The sequence below is a fragment of the Pongo abelii genome, chromosome 11 (assembly GCF_028885655.2).
Source record: "Pongo abelii isolate AG06213 chromosome 11, NHGRI_mPonAbe1-v2.0_pri, whole genome shotgun sequence".
NCBI classification, from domain to species: domain Eukaryota; kingdom Metazoa; phylum Chordata; class Mammalia; order Primates; family Hominidae; genus Pongo; species Pongo abelii.
In genome coordinates, this window is record NC_071996.2 from 39,516,063 (window position 1) to 39,539,742 (window position 23,680).

General features: G+C 36.7%; 1 protein-coding gene across 1 annotated transcript in view; it reads left to right on the top strand.

Annotated features, from left to right (window-relative positions):
• The window catches only part of THSD7B (thrombospondin type 1 domain containing 7B), a 908,978-nt gene that overhangs the window by 457,517 nt on the left and 427,781 nt on the right, over nucleotides 1-23,680 (top strand). The window contains exons 8-9 of the mRNA XM_024243556.3: nucleotides 13,114-13,305; nucleotides 14,964-15,198. Coding sequence (XP_024099324.3) covers nucleotides 13,114-13,305; nucleotides 14,964-15,198 — 427 coding nt within the window. The remainder of the gene's footprint in view (nucleotides 1-13,113; nucleotides 13,306-14,963; nucleotides 15,199-23,680) is intronic.

Here is a 23,680-nt window from a genome sequence, read left to right on the forward strand (position 1 = left end):
TTGACTACTTACTATGAGCCAAGTACCGTTCTAAGAAGTGGGGATTCAGAAATACATAAGATACATCATTTTCTCTGGCCAAGGAGGTGATATAATGGGTTAAAGACTTAAGACATTATGCAACCCTGAATTTACTGAGCAGCTGTTTCCCTCCATTTGTTATGTCTCAGGAAAAAATGCCTGTGTGCAAATAACCTAATAAGTACAGTTTAACTGCCTGGAAAAATTAGAAAATTATTCTTTTAATCAGTAGGCCAGTTAGAATAAGATAAATTATCAGAAATATCTAATGTTCTTAAATTGCTTCCACATAAACTATGCCTTGCAGGCAGTAATTGTCAATATAATTATTAATGATATAATTACAATTTGACCTCTTAAGTAGACATTCAATAAAATAATACTTATTTCATGGACATGTTTCTTTTTTATTTTAATGCAGAGGAAAATGGAGGACATGTATTTCAGATGTCTGTATTCTTCATCTTTTTTTACTCTGAGCATACAACTTGACTTAAATGTCACTATTATTGTTCTGAAGTGTTGAGGAGAATTTGACAATGATATAAAGTGACGTTTGCATTTTTGAAACATTTGCTTAAGTTCACTCCTTGTGTTTTGAAATATCTCAGCATATATTTTATTTATATTTAAATATATCTTAAGTGAAAGTGTGGTTTCTTTCTGAATTATTAAATATTGGCTAGAAACATGGCAGTGCCAAATTGTTGTAATAACTGGTAGTTGAGTTTGGGGAAGATAAACAAAGTAGGGTTTATTCTTCTTTAGAATTCATTCAATTGCATAAAGGCATTAATATCAGTCTTAAGACAATACTAGAAAAGTATACTATATAAAAGAGAATTATAATAGAAATCTATATATTCATTATATATGCTTATCATTAATTTAGGTGTTATTATTTACATAAATTTCCAACTGATGTCAGCTTGGCTTGAGTAAGAACTTTGGGATTATGCCTTCAATATTTATTCTTTCCCCACTCTGTTTTTCTGATGGTTTTCTTTATAATATTCATGTGAGGATCTTATTTTTTACAGCTGACTGGTTTTACTAAAGACAACTAAACTTTTAATGGCTCTGTTTTCTGTTTGGAGCACAAAAAATTCTGATGAGTGAGAAACCTATTCTAAGTATTAGCTTCTATGCTGCCTTGTCTGTGGTATTATAATACTGTATCTCAACTGAGTTCGTGAAAAAAAAATATAGAAAAGTGGGATACATTCATTATTTTAAGGTCTTAGTTTGCAAGATTTTGATGAGAAAAATATACAGCATGATTCTCCCCTAGTTCACCACTGCAAACTTTCAATGTAGTTACGTGGTTTGTTGTTTTATTATACTTCCTTAATATAGTACAAAACTAGTCATTAGACCCCTGCCATGTTCTGCAAAATTGAATAGGAACAGTTTAATAGCCAGGGAATCAGGCATGGGAAAAGACATCAAGAATGCCTTTTAAAGGGAAACACTATGGTTATCCTCTGAGAATTACACAGTCAGTGATATTTGTCTGCCTTAAACTGTTTTGTTTCTGTAGATTTGTGTTCCCCAGTACAAGAATTCTTAGATGTTGATGAGCTCTACAAATTTTTCATAAATTCCAAAATGTACAGGATCCAAAGACAAGAACTGGCAATATCATGGAGCTATAATAGCAGGCATATGATTCAGACAAAAACAGAAGAGGTTACCAACCAACTCCAGAAAAAGGCAAGCTAGTCTTGCTTTTTGCATACTGTACTCAAAGTCAAGCTTCCTAGAGGCCTAAGCTGAAAAATGTGTTAGAGTGAAAATAGTTTGCCATGGTCTGTAACTTTCAATATGTTACTATCACAATTATATCATAAAAACTATTAGGAGCAAATACTGTAAAAGCAAAAGATTGCTTATACATTAACTAGACTAAACATCTTTCCTTTTACTTCTCATTTACTTCTTCATCCAAAATTTATTGAGACCTACTATGTGGCTGACATTGTGCCGGATGTTTGCGCAATGTTATAAAAGACAAGTCTCACCTTCATCATGGTGCATTATACTAAATGGATGCTAAATAATATTTTAGCCACAAGGTAATTTTCATTGCATCATACAGGTTGACAGGATGTTATAGTGCTAGACTCTCAGTTGTTACTTCAGTAAACATTCACTATGGAAAAATTGTGCTATAGAACTGTAGGTGAAAACTAGTGTTGGTGTTGTATACTAGGACACGCTGGTTGGAGAATTCACTCTATCCAAAATTATAAAATTATAGGTCCTAATACAGAAGTTTCAACTCTCTTTCTTTGTGTGTGTGTATAGAGCAATGTATTTTCTGTTCCTTCCTGAAAATTTGTATTTTTAAATACAAACTGAATACAGCACCAAAGCACAATCTATACAGGAAAAAGTTAATAAGATGACTTCAGCAAAGTTAAAACTTTTTCTCTGCAGAAGACACTGTTAAGAAAATGGAAAAAAAAGACTGTAAAAGGACATTTTCAAATCACATGTGTGACAAATAATTTCTTTCTAGAATGTATAAGGAACTTACAAAACTCAACAATAAAAAAAATCCCAATTAAAATAATAAGCCAAAGATTTGAAAAGGCTCTTCACCAAAGATATACAGATGGCAAATAAGCACATGAAAAGATGCATCATTAGTCAATAGGAAAATGCAAATTAAAAATACAGTTTAATAACACTACACACCTATAAGAATGACAATTCAATAAAGAACAGAAAGAAACTGGTTATACCAAGTGCTATTAAGGGTGTAGAACAGTTAGAGCAATGTAGAACTCTCAAACATTGCTCATGGGAAGGCAAAAGAGTGCAGCCACTTTGGAGAACAGTTTGGCAGTGTCTTATAACATCTACACTTGCCATATGATTCAGCAATTTCACCCTTAACTATTTACCCAAGAGAAATGAAAAGTTGTAGTAATCTTGCATAGCAGCTTTATTCACAATCTCCAAAACCTGGAAACAACCCAAAAGTCTTTAAGCAGGAGAATGGATAAACAAAACCTGCTACATCCATACAATGCAATGCTATTCAGCAACAAAAAAGAATAACTAATTCATAGAGACAGTAACATGGATGAACCTAAATTGCACTTTGCTATGTGAAAGAAGTAAGACCTCAAAGGATACAGATTGTATCATTTTTTATATATATGACATTCTGGGGGAGGAGGGAAGCAAAACTATAGGGACAGGTGCCTTCTCAGTCGTTCCCAAAAGTTAGAACTGGCTCACGCCTGTAATCCCAGCACTTTGGGAGTCCGAGGTGGGCGAATCACGAGGTCAGGAGATCAAGACCACGGTGAAACCCCATCTCTACTAAAAATACAAAAATTAGCTGGGAGTGGTGGCGGGCACCTGTAGTCCCAGCTACTCGGGAGGCTGAGGCAGGAGAATGGCATGAACCCGGGAGGTGGAGCTTGCGGTGAGCCAAGATTGCACCACTGCACTCCAGCCTGGGCGACAGAGCAAGGCTCCGTCTCAAAAAAAAAAAAAAAAAAAAGTTAGAACTGATGGGGAGGGATTGACTACAGGGGGACCCCACAAGTGAACTTTTTAGTGGTGATAGAACTGTCCTGCCTCGTCATTTTGGTGATGGATACAAGACTGTGCATTTGCCAGAACCCATAGAACTATACAACTACAAAGAGTGAATTTTATTGAATGTACATTAAAAAGCTATGTGTGATGATAAATAATGGAAAAAAAGAAAATAGGCAACTTTTTCTACTAAGAACCTTAATGAAGTTTATGTTTTTTGACTTTGTTTTTCCATTTCAAGAAATCTATTCTTAGGAAAGTAATCAACGTGTTATGGTCAAGAATATTTTTGGGGTGTTATTTATGACAGAGAAATTGAAAACATCTTAATTGTGCAATTATAGTGAGGTAGTTAAATAAGTTACCATACTTTTCTCATGTACAGACATTAAAGTTATGTTTCCGAAGGTTAATTACAGAGATAAATGATTATTCTTTAGTGATATGTTACCAATTTACTCTATTGACTTACCCAATCTAACTTAAAAGTTTTGATTATTCAACTATTTAAGAAACTTCTAGATAATTTGAAGTACTTTGTAAAGGTATACCTCATATTGAAGCTGGTCCAGATTCTTTTCTGCAGAGCTAGCTAGACAGCTAAATGAAATGAGTAATATTATTTCTGACTTTATATTCCTTTCAGTTCCTCTTATACTTTTCTAGCTAAGACAAAATTAGGATCAATAAGAGGAGTGGTATCTTTAACTCAAATCATTTTTCTATTTGGAGTGTCCTTTATCCCCATTTTTACCAATAATAAGAAAACCACATTATGTATAAATAGTGTTTGCAATTTTCTAAATATTATTTTCTATTACCCTCTTTGATCCATCATCAAACCCAATAATATAGTCAGAAATGTTAGTACTGCCCTTCTCTCCACTTATGGCAGGTATCTTAGGCCTAATAAGCTTAATAATTTTCCAGCATCACATTTTGGTAAATGTCAAAAGCAGAACTGAAATCTAGACGTCCCAACTACTCATCAATTATTCTGTCCATTATAATGCACTGTTTATTTGCTCCAATATTTTCTTTTGAAGAAGCATTTTCTACATTACAGAGGTCACTTACTCATTTTATTATTTTATTCTGGATTCATCTTTTGAAAATTATACAGAGTTTTTCTGCAAAACTCTCATGAGAAACAAGGTTTCCATATTAAGTAGCTGTCATCAGATCATATTTTGAGATGTTGCAGTGTGCTTTTTTCTTGTATACCTTCTTGGGCAAGAAACCCTCCCCCTGTTGATTTCTGAAGCATGCACTGGAAAAATTGGGATAATTATACCTCAAATACAAACATACAGAAAAGGGTTAGTGCCACAAAATGGAGCTCACATCAGAGACAATAATTCTGAAAGTCAGTAATTCATATGCAAGTGCCAGGCGTATACAACAGTACTTTGTAAATCCCACATAGCTCCCTTCAAATATCAAAAAGGAAGGCCAAAGGACTAGAGTGTAGAGCATTAGCATAAGCCTGGATCCCACATTGCTGGCTTCCTGGGTCAGAAAGGAGGAGCCTGGGGAGGATGTGGAGAAGATAGTAGATGGTGAGAGTCCCTGGCCTCTCTCATTCTGTGGATGAAATACTGGGCTGAAGAAATGACAACTATGGAAATGTCATATAGGTTAAAAGGAAACTGAAAGCAGAGAAAATGGTTCCCTGTGTTTAGGCAAAGAGTGGGCCTGAGCTAGCTGCTACCCACCCTCCAAACCAGGTCTCCCCAGGCCTGTTTATCATGTGGGATTCCTCAGTGTCCCTCTATGGGCTGTGGAAATGTTGACTGCTCAAGGAAACTAGAACTGTCTTGAAGTCAGGTGTAGGTGGCTGTGAAGTATGTGGACCAGAAGATAGAAAAACTGTGTCATGGACCCTAGAAATTCGCAGTGGCTGCAGGTGCGCTTTCAAGACTAGGTAATAATACACAAAGACCAATTTGATGGCAATAGCTGAGTTGGAGAACCAACAAAATTCACACATGTCCAAAATTGTTACATACATGTTTCTCTGACCCTTGGCTGCTGCCCAGAGAAAATGAGAAAAGAGACAGAGGAGAAACATTGAAAACCTGAGATTGAGTTAACTCTGAAATATCAAGTTTTACCATCCAGTGCTAAGTTACTTTAAATGGACACCTTCTTACCCTGTTCTAATCCACCCTGACTACCAAGCTGGAAGGCTTATCAACAAGTTGGCGTTATTTTTAGGAACAACAACAACAAAAAAAACGTTTTTTTCCTGCACTTTAGTTATAGTAATTTTCAAACTCTTTACACAAATATAAAATAGTGATTGCTTCCTCCTGTAATGTGTGACTGGACCCCCTCAATGTAACATTTCAGCACTGATGTGGTTTGGATTTGTGACTCTACCCAAATCTCATGTTGAATTGTAATCTCGAATATTGGGAGGAGGGGCCTGATGGGAGGTGACTGGAACATGGAGGCAGATATCCCCCTTGCTATTCTCTTGACTGCAAGTTCTCATGTGATGTGGTTGTTTAAAAGTGTGCAGTATCCCCCCACCCCCGCTTCCTCCTAACTCGGCCCTGTAAGGTGTGACTGCTCCCCCTTCTGCCAATGATGTAAGTTTCCTGAGGCCTTTCCAGCTATGCTTCCTGTACAGCCTGTGGAACCATTAGCCAATTTAACCTCTTTTCTTTATAAATTACCCAGGTAGTTCTTTATAACAGTGTGAGAATGAACTAACACAACCACTAAGACGTTTTGTTAGATTTTTGCTCAATTTGTTGTTTTTGAGCAACTGCAGTTTGCTCCTAAATCATAGAGTCTGTTTCTGCTCTTTCACATCTCTTCTCACCTTGAGTAACACATAGTACAGAATTCGTTTACTAAAGGTGTGATCATACTTACACTTCACTGACTTTCCAGTGGATTGAGTCTTCTGTAGCCAGGTACATAAATCGTCCTGAGAGAGAATAGAACGCTTGAGTATCAGTAGAGCATCATGATTAAGAAACATACTCTGACTAGGTTGTCCATGTCCAAATTCAAGCTCCACCATTTACCTGTGTTTGTTCCTACACAGAATATTTAACTTACCCAAGACACAGTGCCTTTATTAATAAAGATAGTTCCCACATAGGATTATTGTGAAATTTAAATGAATTAATATAGGTGATTTACTTGGGGCAGAAACTGACATCTATTAAGTACTATGCATGTGTTTACTGATACTAATGCTTTGAGGGTTAAATAAGCTAATACTTATAGGACATAACAGTATGTTTCTGGGTGCATCCTAGGTGATCAAATTGTTAGCTACTATTATTATATTATTGTATTTTGAAGAACTTTGTATAGCTACCCAGTTAGGCTTCTGAAACAAACAGCTCACTTGCCACATGGATGCAATTTTAGCTAATTCCTGGCCTTTGTAATCATGTTTATTTGGAAATATTTTTTCTTATTCTTTATTTATTATTGCTATTATTTCTTATCTAAAGTATTTTCTTTTTAATATCTCTTTTGGGTTTTCCTCCCATGTTCATTTTAGCCTTTGCTCTATGTTCTCTTTCTTTACTTCTATCAGTTCTTAGAACTTCAATGTTTTCCACTTTGTGAGCATCTTTACATCATTATTATATTTTTTGCCTGTGTTTGTGTAATTTATCTCATCATACATTGCACAGTTTTTGCTGAATCTCCCTACTTGAGTCTTTACTTATGTGGCCTTGTATTCTGTCACTTCCTCTCATCTCTTCATTCTGAACTGTCTTTCACCTACTCATCTTTTCTATGTTGGAAAGCATTGTTCAATTCCACCCCATGCCATGATGCAGTTTCAAAATAAACAAGGTGCCCACTCTTCTGGGCTTGCTCCCCCAATGCTAGATTTACTGATGAGCTGACAATGAATTGTGTACAGTCCCTTATTTATGGTTTGGTATTATCTAAAAGTAATGTAAAGAGAAAGATATGTGTGAGATATGAACCAGAAAGCAACACAACCCGTAATGGATAAGAACTGAGCTTATTACATATTGCAGATCTGCTTTCCAAACCCAACTCAGACACTGGCTGTGTAAGGAAAAAACTTTGAGGAAGTTTTTTAACTTCTTCATGCCTCAGGTGTAACAATAGTGCCAAACCAATGATATTAATATGAATATTCAGTGAAATACTGCATGTGATGTGGTTAGCTAGAGTTTAGTCCACTCTAAGCTTTCCCAAATATCAGATGCTATTATTATTTTATTGCAGTTGTTGATGTTGTTTTTGTTATTATAATATTTGACATTGAGTTTCTTTATGTATCTTCCTATATGTGTAAGCTAAATAGACAAATATGCTTCCAATTCTGAAATTAGCAAGCAGAGACATTAATTGTGTTGTTGGCAATATTAGGATGTTGTACATAGCTTCTGTTTTGCCCTTAGCTTTTGTTCCATATTTTATTGGTTCTGAATATAAACATTTCCTTAGCTGGTTAGGGTCTCCATCCAGAAGTGGCCAGGGGCTACTTGTTTTTGAGGACATAATATTTAGATTTTAAAAATGGAATTAAAAGCATATGAGTTCCACTAAATTTACTATGTACTCTGTTGATATCTTACTTAGCTGTGGGCAAGGATTTAATCAAGGTTTATTGGCGTTCTTTTCTTAGATTTAAATAGGACATAAAATTTTATGACATGTAGAGTATTTTCGATAACTGTTTCATTATTTTCCATAGTGTAATAGCATACAAGAGGAAATATCAATAAAGTACCCAGTATGCATTATTTTTGGATGAGTAAGGTAGTTTGAAGTTTGTATCATAACAAAATGTTGGTCTGCTTTTCAAATTACACTGTGGATTCATGGTTGTCTAGGTTTTTTTATTTTCTTTTTCTTTATACTTTGTTCATATCTTTATTTTTTCTTTCTCTCTTTGGACACCTGTACTCTAGGGTCAGAAAATAAGAATTATAGACTATGCTGTTTGTTTATTTTTATAAAATATACCTGCTATTTATATTTTATTTTTAATTGGTATATACATTTGAACTGAAAAAAAGAAACATTCTTAAATGATCTTGAGTATATTTATATGTTAAGAATCTTTGTCGTGTCCAAGTGCTTTTGATTCTGCTGGGCATAGGCAGGTTTTAGAAGAGTAGCGTGAACTGTAGCCAGAGCCATTTCATCTGGCTATCTATGCCACAGCCCCCAGAATCACCAGCGAGCAAAATTGAGTGATAAATGTGACTCCAGAATTCCACTCCTAGATATATATCCCAAATAAGTAGAAACAGGTATTCAAACAAGTATATGCACATGCATATTCATAGCAGTAGTATTCATAATAACCAAAATATGGGAACAGCCCAAATGTCTATCAACAGATGAATAAACACATTTCAGTCTATACATACAATGGAATATTGTTCATTCATAAAATGGAATGAAGTTCTGAAACATGCTGTAAGGTGAATGTGCCTCCAAAATACTGTGCTTAAAGAAGCCAGATGCAAAAGATCACAAATATATATAAAATATTCAGAATAAATAAATTCATAGAGACAGAAAGAATATAAATTGGCAGTTTCCAGAGGCTGCGGGGAAGAGGTAACAGAAACTGCTCAATTCGTATGGGGCTTTACTTTGGAGTGATTAAAATATTTTGTAACCATTGTGAATGTGCTAAATGCCACTGAAATGTTTACTTTAAAACAGTTAATTTTATGTTATGTGAATTTCATCATATTAAATAATTTTTCAAAATCCCAAGTGACACGGTCAAAGCAGCACCATTTTCCATTTTCCCAGAATCATAACTGGTTTAAATAAGTCTATTCCACGAGGAGAGAACAGGGAGTTTGCTGTTATTGATCTCAGGGAGCCTGGTGAGTGCTGGGAATAATTTTATAGAGTCTTTTTGAAAGATGAATTCAATTTCCCTCTTAAACATATTCCATTTTATTATGACATTAGATTATCTGAGCTTGTGAAAATCACTTTTAATGGCTAAGCTTCTGAACTATGTAGGGCTTTATTTTCCATGCTTGCCTGAGATTTCCATGGTCTCATTGATCCATCCAAGAAAATAAAAACAGGAAAGCATAAATGTTCCTCTTCTGAAATGGGTTCTGTCTGCACAATGGGAAGATAATTATACCAATGTATATGGGCAGATGAGGTTATTTAGGCTCAAGTGCTTTATTTTTGGCCTTAGATGGTTTAGATTAGCCAACCATGTCAATAAAAGGATGTGTATAATTATAAGTTTTTAAATATTTTATGTGAACCAATCTATGAAACTGTTGATTGTCATTTGTACACAAATATGAATAGTAAAGCAAGTGCTTTTCATGGCTGTGACATAAATATCTAGATTTCAGATGAAGACCATTTTTTTTGTGGTATATGTCTTTGCAAAGACATTTTTTAAGGTTCCTCTATATTGAGAGCTCACCATGTGTTAGACACCTTGATATGTATGTTGAATAAATGAATCCTAATCCTTAGAATAGCCCTAAAAGGTAAACGTCATTATTTTATTCCTACAAATAAAATAATTGACGTTCAAAAATGTTAAGTGATGTCCTTAAGTGAATAAATGTTGGTAGCTGCAATTCACCTTAATACACTTAATTGAGTCTGGCTAGACACATTGCAGCTGAGACCTCATTGTGCAGCTTTTTTTTTTTTTCAAGATTTCTTTTAAAATAACTCCCGCAGGAATTACAGGATGCTTATGACTATTAGTTTTGCTTCCCTAAAGTTCTGATCTATTTGTTCCCTTTTCTGAATTAGCCTGTATAGCCAAACTACCAAAAGGTTGGTGTTGGTGGGAGTATTGACATTAAAGTCCACTGAGGAAATAGGTATATCAGCTTATAAAAAATCTGAGATTTTAAAAAGTATTTGAGTGCCTGAAGTGAATACTGAGAACACTGAATGTAATGACAGGGAGGATGGTAAATTTGGGTAATGGGAAACCTGAGTAACTGGGAATTTAAGGAAGGCAGAGATACAATAAAATTTATGTTTCAGTCTAGATCATTTGGAATTTGATGTCAAATAACTCCTCCAAGATAGGCTTTCTCTTTTCATCATGCACCTTCAGTATTAACTATCTTCCAGATACCTCGTATTTTCTTACCTAACCTTTGCTGATCCTTCCAAAGCCTGAAATACCCTCCATCCTTGCCACAAGTTCTCAGCCCTTTTATTTCCCTTATTGGAGGGAACCATGCCAATCCACTGAATCACTGAAATATTTTATGTTTGAATCACACAGTTGCAACTTGACATTTACTTTTGGGCTTGGTTTTACTTTTATGTGTTAATAGCTCATCTTCATCATTAATCATGAGCTCTAGAAACATAAGTAACAGTGAGCCCATCTATTTTTATCCCATCGTATGCCTTGGACATAGTATTTACTCATCAAGTAGTAGTTGACAATTTCATAATTCTTTAATGTAGAGTTTTCTCAAAGCATACTCATAAAAATACCATTTCTGAAAGAAAGAGAGAGATGCTCTTCAAAAAGTATGGCCCTTGATCAAATACAGATGAAAAGCACTACATCTCATTTACCTTCTAGGAAACTTACAATATATATTGGCATTTTCAACGCTGAGAAATTTTTCAGTAATGAAACCAATGTTACTATTTTTAACCCAACACTCACCACCTTTCCCTTTACTTTTATTCATAAAACCCCTACAAATATCTTGTTCCTCAAAATGTTTATTGCAAGACATAGCTTTAAAGTATTTTGTGCACAGATTATGTTAATAATATTCACAAGTGTGGAAATTAAATTTTGATTAGATGTAGGTTGGGCCTTTTGTTTGGCCTGCCTGCTTCTATACTTGTGAAAGTGCTGTATTGGGTGTGTGTGTGTGTGTGTGTGTGTTACACACAGTGTGGACTCAACCTGGAAATAGATTGAGACTGAAGAGAGAATTATTGGAACTGGTCTTTCAGCTTGATTATCTGCTAGAACCTCTATTACTTCTCATAATATGCTTGAAAAGCTTTATTTGTACCTTAAGGACAATGAGCCTGGCCTCATTTACAAATATGAATGCAGATATTAGCTGTGCACTATCTTCTCCTTCAGGCAGTCTTGCTGACTGTCAGCTTGTTTTATTGACTTCCTCAGAAAAAGAATATCCATATCCTTGGAATTAGACACAGCATGGTTAATGGGAGAAGCAGAAGTTTCAGAGTCAGAGAGTTCAGATTTGGTCCCCAGCTCAGGCCCGTGTAAGCATGAGCAAACTTTCCTCTCTCAGCCTCTGCTCTGAGCCCTCATCTATAAGATGAGATGGATCACACTTGTCATTCAGAGTTTCTTGTGAGGACTCAATAACATATGCAAAGCCTGAATGATATATGCAAAACACAGTGCCTGGCACGAGGAGATGTTCAATAAATACCAGTCCCCTTCGCGTTTATTTTTTTGTTGCAGCCAGATCATGACAAGAGAATTTCAAAGCCATAAAGTCATACAAACAAAACCGCCTCTCTCCTATAGTTGCCATTTCACGTTTTATGTTGTTATTTCAAACAATAAATGATGTCACTATTCTTTGTGTCCTCTTTTTTTATGAGGAGACTGTGAATGAGGGGAATAGTAAGAGTTGAGTTATTATCTATAAAAGATGAATATTTGAATTCTACTAATAGCAAATAAATAACCTGAGAGTTTTAATTCGCCATTGTAGTCATTTGAAATATTTTTCCATTACTTAGAAATTATCCCTTTAGTCCTAACATCTGTTAATTATAAAACTCCATTATTTTATAGTTTCTGAAAAATCATGTTCTATGATATGGTATCAAAGGATTGTAAATAGTATTTACAGAAAGACACTGAGGCAATAGCAAAATTGAGGATCCTTGACATCTGGTGTGTTTGTGCCATATTTTTGAGTATAGTTATTTTTTGGTTTAGCAATGCATTAGATTATTCAAGGGGGAATAGTAAATGTATTAGGGAGAACTTCAGACTGGCTGTCAACTTTATGTCAACATGTTATATAATTTTAGCCACAGGTCCATTTTCATTTTAGTTTCAGATAATTTACCACTATGAAAAAGGAGAACAAAACAGTCATTGTGTGATAATATTTCATAAGGTTGCACATTTGGAGGTGAATGTACCCAAAAGAAAACTAGAATTATAAAATACCTTTTAATTTAGTAGATTAGAAGGCTCAACATAAATTGTGGTTTTCAGGCGAATGGACAGCTCTGACTTCCGTTTTGAAGAAAAGCATATACTTGTTATATATGTTTGTCCATAACACATCCACCACATCCATGGCTAAATTGTTTCTGAAAGAAGCCAACTTTGTCTCTATGAAAGATTACAAATGGGAGTTTTGCTGTAGTATCTACCTTTCTAAATGCCAAATTATCTCCTGGCAGTTTTTTCTGATGTAAATATTGTGAATGGCTGAAGAAACTATCATTTTTTTTTTTGGTACTTTAAACTGAAGTAATAGATAAAGCAGTGAGCCTTGATTGTGCATTAATCACCAACTGTCTTGATCTTGTTGATTATAGGAGAAGATGTATCAGGGAGTCTTTGCCCAGTTCCCCCTCCTCCTGAGAGGAAGGCTTGTGAAATTCCCTGCCGAATGGACTGTGTGCTGAGCGAGTGGACGGAGTGGTCATCCTGTTCCCAGTCCTGTTCAAATAAAAACTCAGATGGGAAACAGACTAGGGCAAGGACTATCCTGGCACTGGCTGGGGAAGGTGAGTAACAGAAAAGGTTTTCACTCTGGATTCGTTAGCTCAATTATTATCATTTTTCCTTATTGGTGATAGAGAAGTTTATATGGAAGATACCACACATAGATGATATCTCTATTCCCTGAATCCAGATTAACAGTTTCATTTCCCTCCATGCTTTTTGTTTTGATTCTCTAGTTTAGCTATACTGGGTTCACCCATTTACATGAATTGCTTTATCACATACCTGTGTATGGGCTATGGCAATCAGATGGATGTTATTTTTCAATACCCTTCTTAGACAAGAAAGCAGAGTTTGGTTGACACACATCCAAACCGAAGATAGCTTGTGCAGTTGGGAACACAATTAGACTATGTTTAGTAAAAAGAGCTTCAAATTAATAATCAGGAGACATGGCTTCTCAACTGGGAACTGCCACTAACATCTGCAAACTACCTGATCCGTGCATGCTGGTATCCTGTTCTGTCATGCCAGCATTCTGCAGGAGGGGGGCACAGCATGGAGGCTGTGAAAATGGCTTTGATGAAGCTAAAAAGTGCTATGAGAATATAAGCGGGTGACATCAGAACAAATTAGAGGAGCAGCTGTTCCTGTAATTTATGGTGATGGTCTTTGTCTCCAGCACACGTCATTTCTTTCATGCCTTCCCTTGGCTTTTTCTGCCCATGGCTCAGTTAGAACAGCAGGATAGCATGGCCACTGGCTGTGAGGAACTACTTTTTAAGTAAGTTTCTGTTCTTTGATCCTGCAAAATGGGGCCAGGGTCAAGATAAATGAAGATTTTCGTATTCTTAAAGTGAAGATGGTTCCTTCTCTTTTCTTTTATATTTCTGGAAGGAGTGAATGGGAAAAAAATCAAGAATAACAAAACCAAGGTCACAAATCTTGGGCATTTGGCCCACTGAATGAACCATTAAAGTGTGGAAGAGTAGGCAAAGATCGATGCTTTAGATAAATACCACTTTTTATATGGATATAAAAATGTGAGAAAAGGACAATAATGAAATTGGATTGTCTGACTCATCCAAGAGTCTGGATGCATATATGTTTGGTCTTCCTGCCAGGCGATAGCACATTGTCAGGTATTATTTCAGAGTTTAAGGAGGGGCTTTCTTCTCCAAACTTTAACAGATATTTCTGGATTTCTCAAATTGCAGTGAAATGCACTGCTTGATGGAGGATGGGTGTCTCAATATAGTTCTCTTAGAAAAATAACGCCTCCCTTAGGAAAGGAAGACCATGCTGCATAAGGGGTGTGTGTGTGTGTGTGCTCATTCAAGATAATATCACTTCGAGGTCATAGACTATTCTAACTGGCTAATACATGAATATATGAAGCATAGAAATATTTTTTGAAAAGCAGGTTTCTTTGGAGTTTATCTCAGAGATACATGCTGCAGTGGTGGGCAACAGAGTCAATTAATTTTAAAATCTAATTGATGTGGACTGCTGCTTGTTATTTAGTGGAAAAGAGTGTACAATATTATCCTCAGGTGTTGCTCGGGACAAAAATCCCTGTTCTTAGATTGGGAAGAACAGTGCTCAGGTCTTTGGAAGGCTGTGTCAGCAAAGCTGTCTCTCTAGACCATTAAAGCAGCAGAAACAACAAAAACAAGGACAGCAACAACTATGTATTATCTTTTGTTCTTATTTTTGGCAGGTGGAAAGCCATGTCCCCCTAGTCAGGCTCTCCAAGAGCATCGTTTGTGTAATGACCATTCCTGTATGCAGCTTCACTGGGAGACATCGCCTTGGGGCCCTTGTTCTGAGGACGCATTGGTAACTGCCCTTAATGCAACCATTGGCTGGAATGGAGAAGCCACGTGTGGTGTAGGCATTCAGACTCGGAGGGTCTTCTGTGTCAAGAGTCATGTGGGACAAGTGATGACCAAAAGGTATTTATTAGCTTCTTACTGAAAATGCACTTGCTTATTTCATGTTAAGTATTTTTAGTTGAAAGCATTTATCAAGCAATAGATATTTCTGGGTCTCTGATAGAGTAAGAGGGTTTGTTGTTGCTGTTTGACCGTTAAAGATTAAAACATGTGCCTCAAACAAAGATAAACACGGTTATGATATATATCACTGGTGCATTTATAACATGTATTAATATATCAGTTCATGGATAAAAATGAATAATGTCCACAAACATTGAATGCTTTTGAATAATCAAATTTTCTAGAGCTGTTCTCTGTATTTTTTACTCTTCTCAAATCACATAAAGACGAGGTCAACATAAAGCTAGGTTCTGTGCTTTGAAATATAGGGTTGTGTCTTACTCTTCTTTAGACTCCACAGATCTCTCCTGCATTAAATAGATACATCCATACAGCCATTCTAATTAGACTAATGAATCCATGCCCTCCGGAAGCTTACAATCTCATGCATGTTATACTCTCTGTACATGGAGATATAAAACTTTTTAAAGACAGTAGGAAAATATGGGCTTGGAAACTAGGATATAGATGTCAAAACGATCAAGAACAACTGCAAATGATGGGAGGAAAAAAAGTAATTGACTAAAGAACTGGCTGTGGGAGTTTTATCACTAGACCAAATGAGGAGATGTATGTTTTCCTACAGTCCCGGTGGGAAGGCTGGTAAAGACGAAAACAGAAGGGCCCTATGCATTATAGAGAGACTTGTGAATGGTCTATCTGGAAAGATTCCCAGTGGCCATATTTGGAGACCCCACTCCAGACACAGGGTGTGGGACACTAGGATGAGCTGGTGCCAGCTTTGGTCTAGCGTCATAAGCTAGGCAACATACAGTGCCTCCCCAGGAATTTTCAACCTGGAAGAATGAAACTCATTTATTTTCTGTTCATGATACTCTAAGCATATGAGCTGAGAGTTGCCACAGACAGGGTCAGGTCTGGTAGAAAAAGTAAAAGGAGAGATTTGTTCTGATGCTCAGGAAGAAACAGATATGCAGTTGGAACAAATCGTGGCAGCATTGAACCGTGGTCCCGTCCCTACTGACTACACCCTGCCCTCCATGGCAAAATATGAAAATACATTTGGTGTTCTGCCTAATCCAATTTAATTTGTGTTTCTCTCATGGGCAATGGAAACACTGAATAATTTCATCTGGGGAACCATAGTGAAGGGCTCTGGGCCTGATCCACACTGTCATGGAAGCCACTTTGGCCACGTGTAAGGAAAGTCACCCAAGCTCCGTTATGGGAAATGAACTGGTTATGGCAGATAGAGTGCAGACTGGCAGACATTGCCCAGAGCTTGTGTTAGAGCATTTGATGAGCGGATGGTTTTGCAAATACACATGAAGATGTGTATTTGCAAGTCATACTGTGACTTGAAGGGAAGCGTAGCCTGGAACACTTCACTTTTCTCTTCTCCTAAATGTGGCTCCCAGAGTGCTGGGATTGGGTGTTCTTTCTTTTCCAACCCTAGTCTAGCACAGCATCTGGCAGGTAGTTAGTATAAACATTTCTGGAATTTATGAATGAGCTAAACCTATGTGTAGAGGAGTGATAGATTTGCCAAGGATTGGATATGAAGATCAAGGGAAGTGTATGTTTATCTTTTGCTTCAAGAAAAACATATTTAATCTCTCATGATAAATTTTGTTAAAGGGGACTATCATGAAAAGTAGTGAACATGTCATACATATGACCTGCTCTTTTTAGCTCATAAATACTGTTTTTGCTCTAGAACCTAACTCTACATTGTTAGCAGTGTTCTTGGAAATGTCAACTTGTATCAGTTGTATTTTTCAACTTACCTGGTAGCCATAGCAGCACATGGATTGATTGGACCAATGAATCAATGGAAGTTATAGACAAATATGGACAATAACATTTAGTATCGCCTGCTTCAGGTGATAACCTAAGTCATGAGGTTATGGTAAAATTCTGAAAGTTTTATAAAGGTGTTACGCAGACATGAGAACTCCTTTTATCTGAGAAGGATTGAAGCCTAGATAATGTTTATTCTTATGACCTGAATTTTCAACTGCTTAAGATGCACGAAAGATTAGAATGAATATAAAAATAAAAATAAGTATTGATTAGATGTAGGAGTAACCCTACATAAAATGCAGCAAACTATTATTCTTTTTAGTGATGAAAAATTTTAGCATGCCTGAAGCCTGATCTCCTTTCCACAAAGCTTTTCATCTTTGAACCACTATGACAGGAAAAATACACTGGACATGAATGTAACTTGTTTATTTTTTAGCAAAGGGGCATTCGAATTGAGACTGATACCTATTCCATAAATTATCATCATATTTTAAAGGGCTATTCGGACAGAAAAAGTTGAGTTATACGTTCAAATCAGCATCTATTTCTTCTTGTATCATCATTATTACTTTGAATAACAGTTTCATGAAGGTTTCTGAGCACATCAGCTTACTCAAATGTTAAAGACAATTTGAGAAAAAAATCACAGGAACAGAAGTTTGTAGTTTAAAACATAATTCATAATAAGGTAATATGCATTTGTTTTAAAATGTACATAGGTGAGACTAAAATATTATTATTACAGTAAATCATCTCCAGTTTTGCTGTGGTTTACCAACACAGAAAAATCAATTGCACAGATGTTTTCCCTAACATACACACACAAATATAAAGGCATTGCTAATTACTTTCTGTACTGTTAATGAGGCTGGAGACTTAACAACCTAGTTTTAATTCTGACTGTATGTCTCCAAATAATCCTGTTAAACATGAGCAGCCTGCAAATTAATTAAAATTCTTGAGGTTAATGAGATTAATTGAGCTAAGAAAATAATACCTAGTGTCCAGTGAAGCACCCAGGGAGATTATCAGCAATATAAAGTATCCTTTGCTATGCCTCCAGAAATATATTTTTGCTCTTTTTCACATGAAAGTCATTGCAGTGGGAAAAGATCCCCTGTCATATATGAAATCTTTGGGATGGGGATAGAGAAATGGAAAGGAAGAAGAAAATATCCTAGAGAAAGAGTGGTCTTCAGAAAACAGAGAAGGAAGCATGTCTCCGTGGAACATGTGGTTCAAAATAATGTTATATCTCTAAACCCACTGCACTGAGAGGCATAGAGTTTCTCGCAAGTTCTTGTGTCCCTGGGTTGGTGTGTTGGTTTCCATGTAATTGTACAGGTGAGACTGTTACCATTGTATGAATAATAGAACTGATCATATCAGAAAATGAGAGCTAGCTGGGCACAACTGAATCAGAGTGAGAGCTCGTTGGGATCTTCCTGAAGTTGTGTTCAGTTTTGTTTTACCATTCAATGCTTTTCTTTCTCCAGTGGCAGTGTACAAAAAATAATGATAATAAAGATTGAAAACACATAACTCAAAGCCTTTCAAAGTTCCTGATAAGGTACTTTCTGCTTTTAATGTGAAAACAACTGGCATTTTGTGAGATACAGCAATAAATAGCTCCATTTAAACATTTAATGTTTAAAAACTTGGCAGGTTTCCCCATCTAGCTGAGTGAGATGAACACATCAGTTCCTGGGTCAGATGACTAATTATGGAGGTGTAGCTAAAAAATGGCAGGTCTTTATAGCTCAATGTGATGTATTTCAGCACAGTGCTTATAAGAAGCTAAAGCTAGCTGGGTGCGGTGGCTCATGCCTGTAATCCCAGCACTTTGGGAGCCGAGGCAGGTGGATCACCTGAGGTCAGGAGCTTGAGACCAGCCTGGCCAACATGGTGAAACCCCATCTCTACTAAAAATACAAAAATTAGCCAGGAGTGGTGGCACCTGCCTGTAGTCCCAGCTACTCGGGAGGCTGAGGCAGGAGAGTCACTTGAACCTGGGAGGCGGAGCTTGCAGTGAGCTGAGATGGCATGCCATTACACTCCAGCCTGGGCAATAAGAGAGAAACTCTGTCTCAAAAAAAAAAAAAAAAAAAAGCTGAAGCCTACAATGAGGCCAAGAGACAAGAGTTATAGAACATTCCAGTGCAAGTCCAGGAAAATATAATCATTGAAATAGATTTCGTTCCCTTTTATGGAGAGCATTGCTAATCCAAAATCAGAGTATTACATGAAAGCAGGAAGTTAAATTTTGACAAAAGGCAAGGGGCCATATATGCTTACTAACTAAAAAGTGAATCCATCTGTTTCTCTGGGTTTCAAGGCTTCAGTTTTGTTGCGGAAATAGCTGGAGAAATAAGTCTAATATTCCCCAGGTATTTATTTGTCTTCAGGCTTCGATAGCACAGAATCCTATTCAGTCATTCACTTACTGTTACTAAACGTTTACACTGAGCTAAATATGGGATTTTTAAGGCATGATATAAAATGGAATTCTATCATCAAGGCACTCAAGATTAGTGTACGTACAGCATGTGCGTGTATGTGCACACACACAGCATCAGCACCCCAAAAGTTATCAAAAGTCTTTTCTCTGTCAGTGATAATACAGTGATACAGAAAACCAACTTTACCGTTTTTAGAAGTTGGGGAGAACCTAGGTTGCTAATAGCCAAAGACGGTATTTTTGAAGACTATGAGAAAATTTATGGAAATTGGAAATGTGACGATGCATGAAAGGATAGACAACGTGTAGATAAACAGGAAGAGAAAGTTGAATCCCTGAGGAGAGGGCAAACCTCACTGGCAGGGGAAGTGACAAAAAGACAGTTTCCATTGCAACAAAATATTTGGCCCTTATCAAACCAAAAATAACTTGCATTTCCAGGAAAGCCCACAGTTCATTTCTTCTATAATAGCACTGTAACTAACCTAAGCTTGACCTTTGCCCTTGAGGGAATAATACCCTTTCTCTCTTTCAGACTTAAGAGAAAAAGAGAGAGAAAGGGCCATATCACAGAGAGTTCAAGTATTACCCAGTGAGTGTTTATGGTGAGTGATGCCAGTAAAGGGTCAATAAAATTGACAATATCAGTTCCCTAAAAGAGATTAATGCCTACTCCTAATTGAAGGGGATAAAGTTCCTGAGATATTAGCAACTCTCTATAGAAAGCTTGAAGTGTTGCGCCACAAATATTTCCAGGCTGTTTTGTGAATGTTCGAGTGTTGGGTGGGTCCATATGGGAAACCTTGTGACTCCTGGGCACAGGAAGTCGGCATCACTCAAGTTGTGTTTTCATTCCCAGCTATCTACCAGGAGAGGTTGGAGAAGAGTTAGAATAAATGGCAATTCAATTCATTTTTAGAAGACCTTAAAAAATGAATAAGGGACTTAGGAATGATTTTAGTGTTTTCTTATCTTGACTAAAGTATGATATAAATTTTCCTTACCAGAGTAGCTTCTTTAAATAACACTATATCTTGATAATGACACTCGTCTTTCTTTCTCTTATTACGCTCATTGAATCAATCTATTTTATAGATGATTTGTGTGTATGTATGTATTAAAGATAGTTAATAATAATAATGCCACTAATAAGAATGAATTTATGAGCAATTTTTTCTGGGTATATATCTTTTAATTTTTATTTTTTATCAAAGCATTACATGTTTTATTGTATAAGTAAAATAATAGAGGGACTGATGGCGGAAAGCAGTAGGTTCTCAACCACCTCCTCCTCCACTTCATATCCTACTTCCTTAACACAACCACTTTTTTTTTGAAATAATTATAGATCCACAGCAACTTGCAAAAATTGTACAGAGAGATCTATGTACCCTTCACTCAGCTTCCCCCAGCTGTAACATCTTACATAACCATAGTACACTATCAAAGCCAGAAAATGTATTTATATAGCACAACCACTTTTTAACAGTTGCTGAATTTTTTTTCTGTCTCTTTCTGAATTTTGATTGGGAAAACAGACACATAGTTCACCCATATAAAAAGGTGAACAGTTGGAAGCCTTATGCCACCCCGGCTCTCATTCACCCACTTCCCTCCTCCTTCCCTGTCACCGACAACCACTTTATTCATTCCTCATCTACCTCCCCTGTATCTTTATGTGGATACAAGCAAATTCAAGTGTATATCACTGGCCCTTCTCCCTTTCTGGTGTTTACCTCCTAACTCTAAAAGATATATTTTTCACAGAAGAGCCATGTAGCTCTGCATTTATCAATTTAAAATTGTCATTCTGTGATTTGCTCCCATGAAAGTAATCAACCTCAGCTCATTTCCACTACTTCCTCTCCCAACTCCTCCCAGAATGTTGGCATTCTGTTGGTTACAGTAGTACTTTTGATCAAGTTTCTTAGAACCTTTCTCAAAGTCAGTTTGGGCTGCTATAACAAAAATACCATAGACTGGTTGGCTGAAACAACAAACACGTTTATTTCTGACAGTTTTGGAGGCTGAAAGTCCGAGATCAGGTTGACCTCATGGTTGAATTCCGGGAAAAGCCCTCTTGCTGGTTTGCAGATGGCCACCTTCTTGTATCTTCACATGGTGGAGAACACAGAGAGGAAGCCAGCTACTTGGTGTCTCTTTTTGTAAGGGACACTAATGCCATTCATGAGAGCTCCAACCTCATGATCTAATTATCTCCTAAAGGCTCCACCACCCGATGTTTTTACTTTGGGGGTTAGGTTTCGACATACAGATTTTGGGAGGGACATAAACATTTTGTTCATAATGACTTTGTCTTTTATTTCATTTGTGTTTAGATCAACTCTCTGAACACCTGCTTTGTTGGAGGAGGACATCCAGTGTCCATCCTCTCTCCTCTTTCTAGTTCTCATCCTGTACTCTCTGTGACCAGAATGATGTTTTGGAACATTTTATCCCAAAACAAAATTTATTCTTCTGTGTTTTGCCTATGCATTGTTTCTAAAATATTAACACTGTGAAATTGCTTTCACATTTATAATTATGTAAGTTGATGAGGTCTGATATCACTCAGATTCCTCTCCCTTCTTAGATGAACCATTTTTCTTCCTTTTTGCCCTAAGTTATTCGTTTCTGTTCTGCCTGCCCTCCCTCCCTCCTTCCTTCTTTTTCTCTCACTCTCTCTCTCTCTTTCTTTTTTAGAGACAGGGTCTTGCTTTATTGGCCAGGCTCTGGAGTGCAGGGGTGTGATCATAGCTCACTGCAGCCTTGAACTCCTGGGTTTCAGTGATCCTCTGGCCTCAGCAACCCAAGTAGCTAGGACTATAGGCATGTACCCCCATGCCCAGCTAATATTTTTTATATTTTTTGTAGACACAGGGTCTGGCTGTGTTGTCCAGGCTAGTGTTTAACTTCTGGGCTCACGCAGTACTCCCGCCTCGGCCTCCCAAAGCATTGGGATTGCTAGTTTCTCCTCTTAACATTTTCTTTGTGTTTGAAATTTGGACAGGCCCTGTATTTGCATGTTATTCATTTTGTATACACTTCCTGGGTTTTTCACTCTGAATTATCATCCCTTTTTCAATTCTGTAATAGTAAAAACCAAATGTATAGTATAAAGTGCTTTCCTGTTTTTCTTCTTGGTGTAACACTGTTGTAGAATATAATAAATGTGGTTGTTAGCCATCTCTACTCTAAAAACAAGCAAGCAAGCAAGCAAGCAAACAAAAACTCACTTGCTATTTGCTGAGACTTTAGTTTTCCAAATAATTGTGAATCCATTAACTATATTACTTTCTTCCTGAGTCTGGGCACTAAATTAATTATCAGTAAAGTAATAAAATCAATATCTTTTTCCTTGTTAATGCTGGGTAGCATATTTGTTATTAACAGGCTGTCATATGTTGCTTCTTCCAACTTTTCAGTCTACGTGTTCTATAGAAATACCTGTTAATTGGCTGGGCGTGGTGGCTCATGCCTGTAATCCCAGCACTTTGGGAGGCCAAGGAGGGCAGATCACGAGGTCGAGAGATCGAGATCATCCTGGTTAACATGGTGAAACCCCGACTCTACTAAAAATACAAAAATTAGCCAGGCGTGGTGGTGCGCCTGTAATCCCAGCTACTTGAGAGGCTGAGGCATGAGAGTCACTTGAACTCGGGAGGTGGAAGTTGCAGTGAGCCGAGATCGTGCCACTGCACTCCAGGCTGAGGGACAGAGTGAGACTCCATCTTGGGGAAAAAAAAAAAAAAGAAAAGGAAAGAAATACCTACCTGTTAATTATTTAAGTAGTCTAGAATTCTGTTAATGATCAAAGATTCCTAGTATTTTTAAGTGACCATCAAAGATTTTTGTTTTCCAATATATTTTGTATTTCTTTTATAATCTTTTCTTTTGTAGAATATTGCTAATTTGATATATCACCCTGAATAAAACATTTAAAATAATATTTCAGTTTTTTCCTTCTGAAAAAGATAAAATTAGTTGATGCTCATGGTGAGACACTTTCTTGGCACTCATCTTTCATTGGTTTCAGAGGTTGTTTTTTACTGGTGTAGTGAAAAGTTATTTTGGTCTCTGGGTCAAGAGAGCTGAGGTCTGCTTCAGGCTCTGCCTCCAGCTTTGAGTGTTTGGGCAAGTAGCTTCACCTCCAGG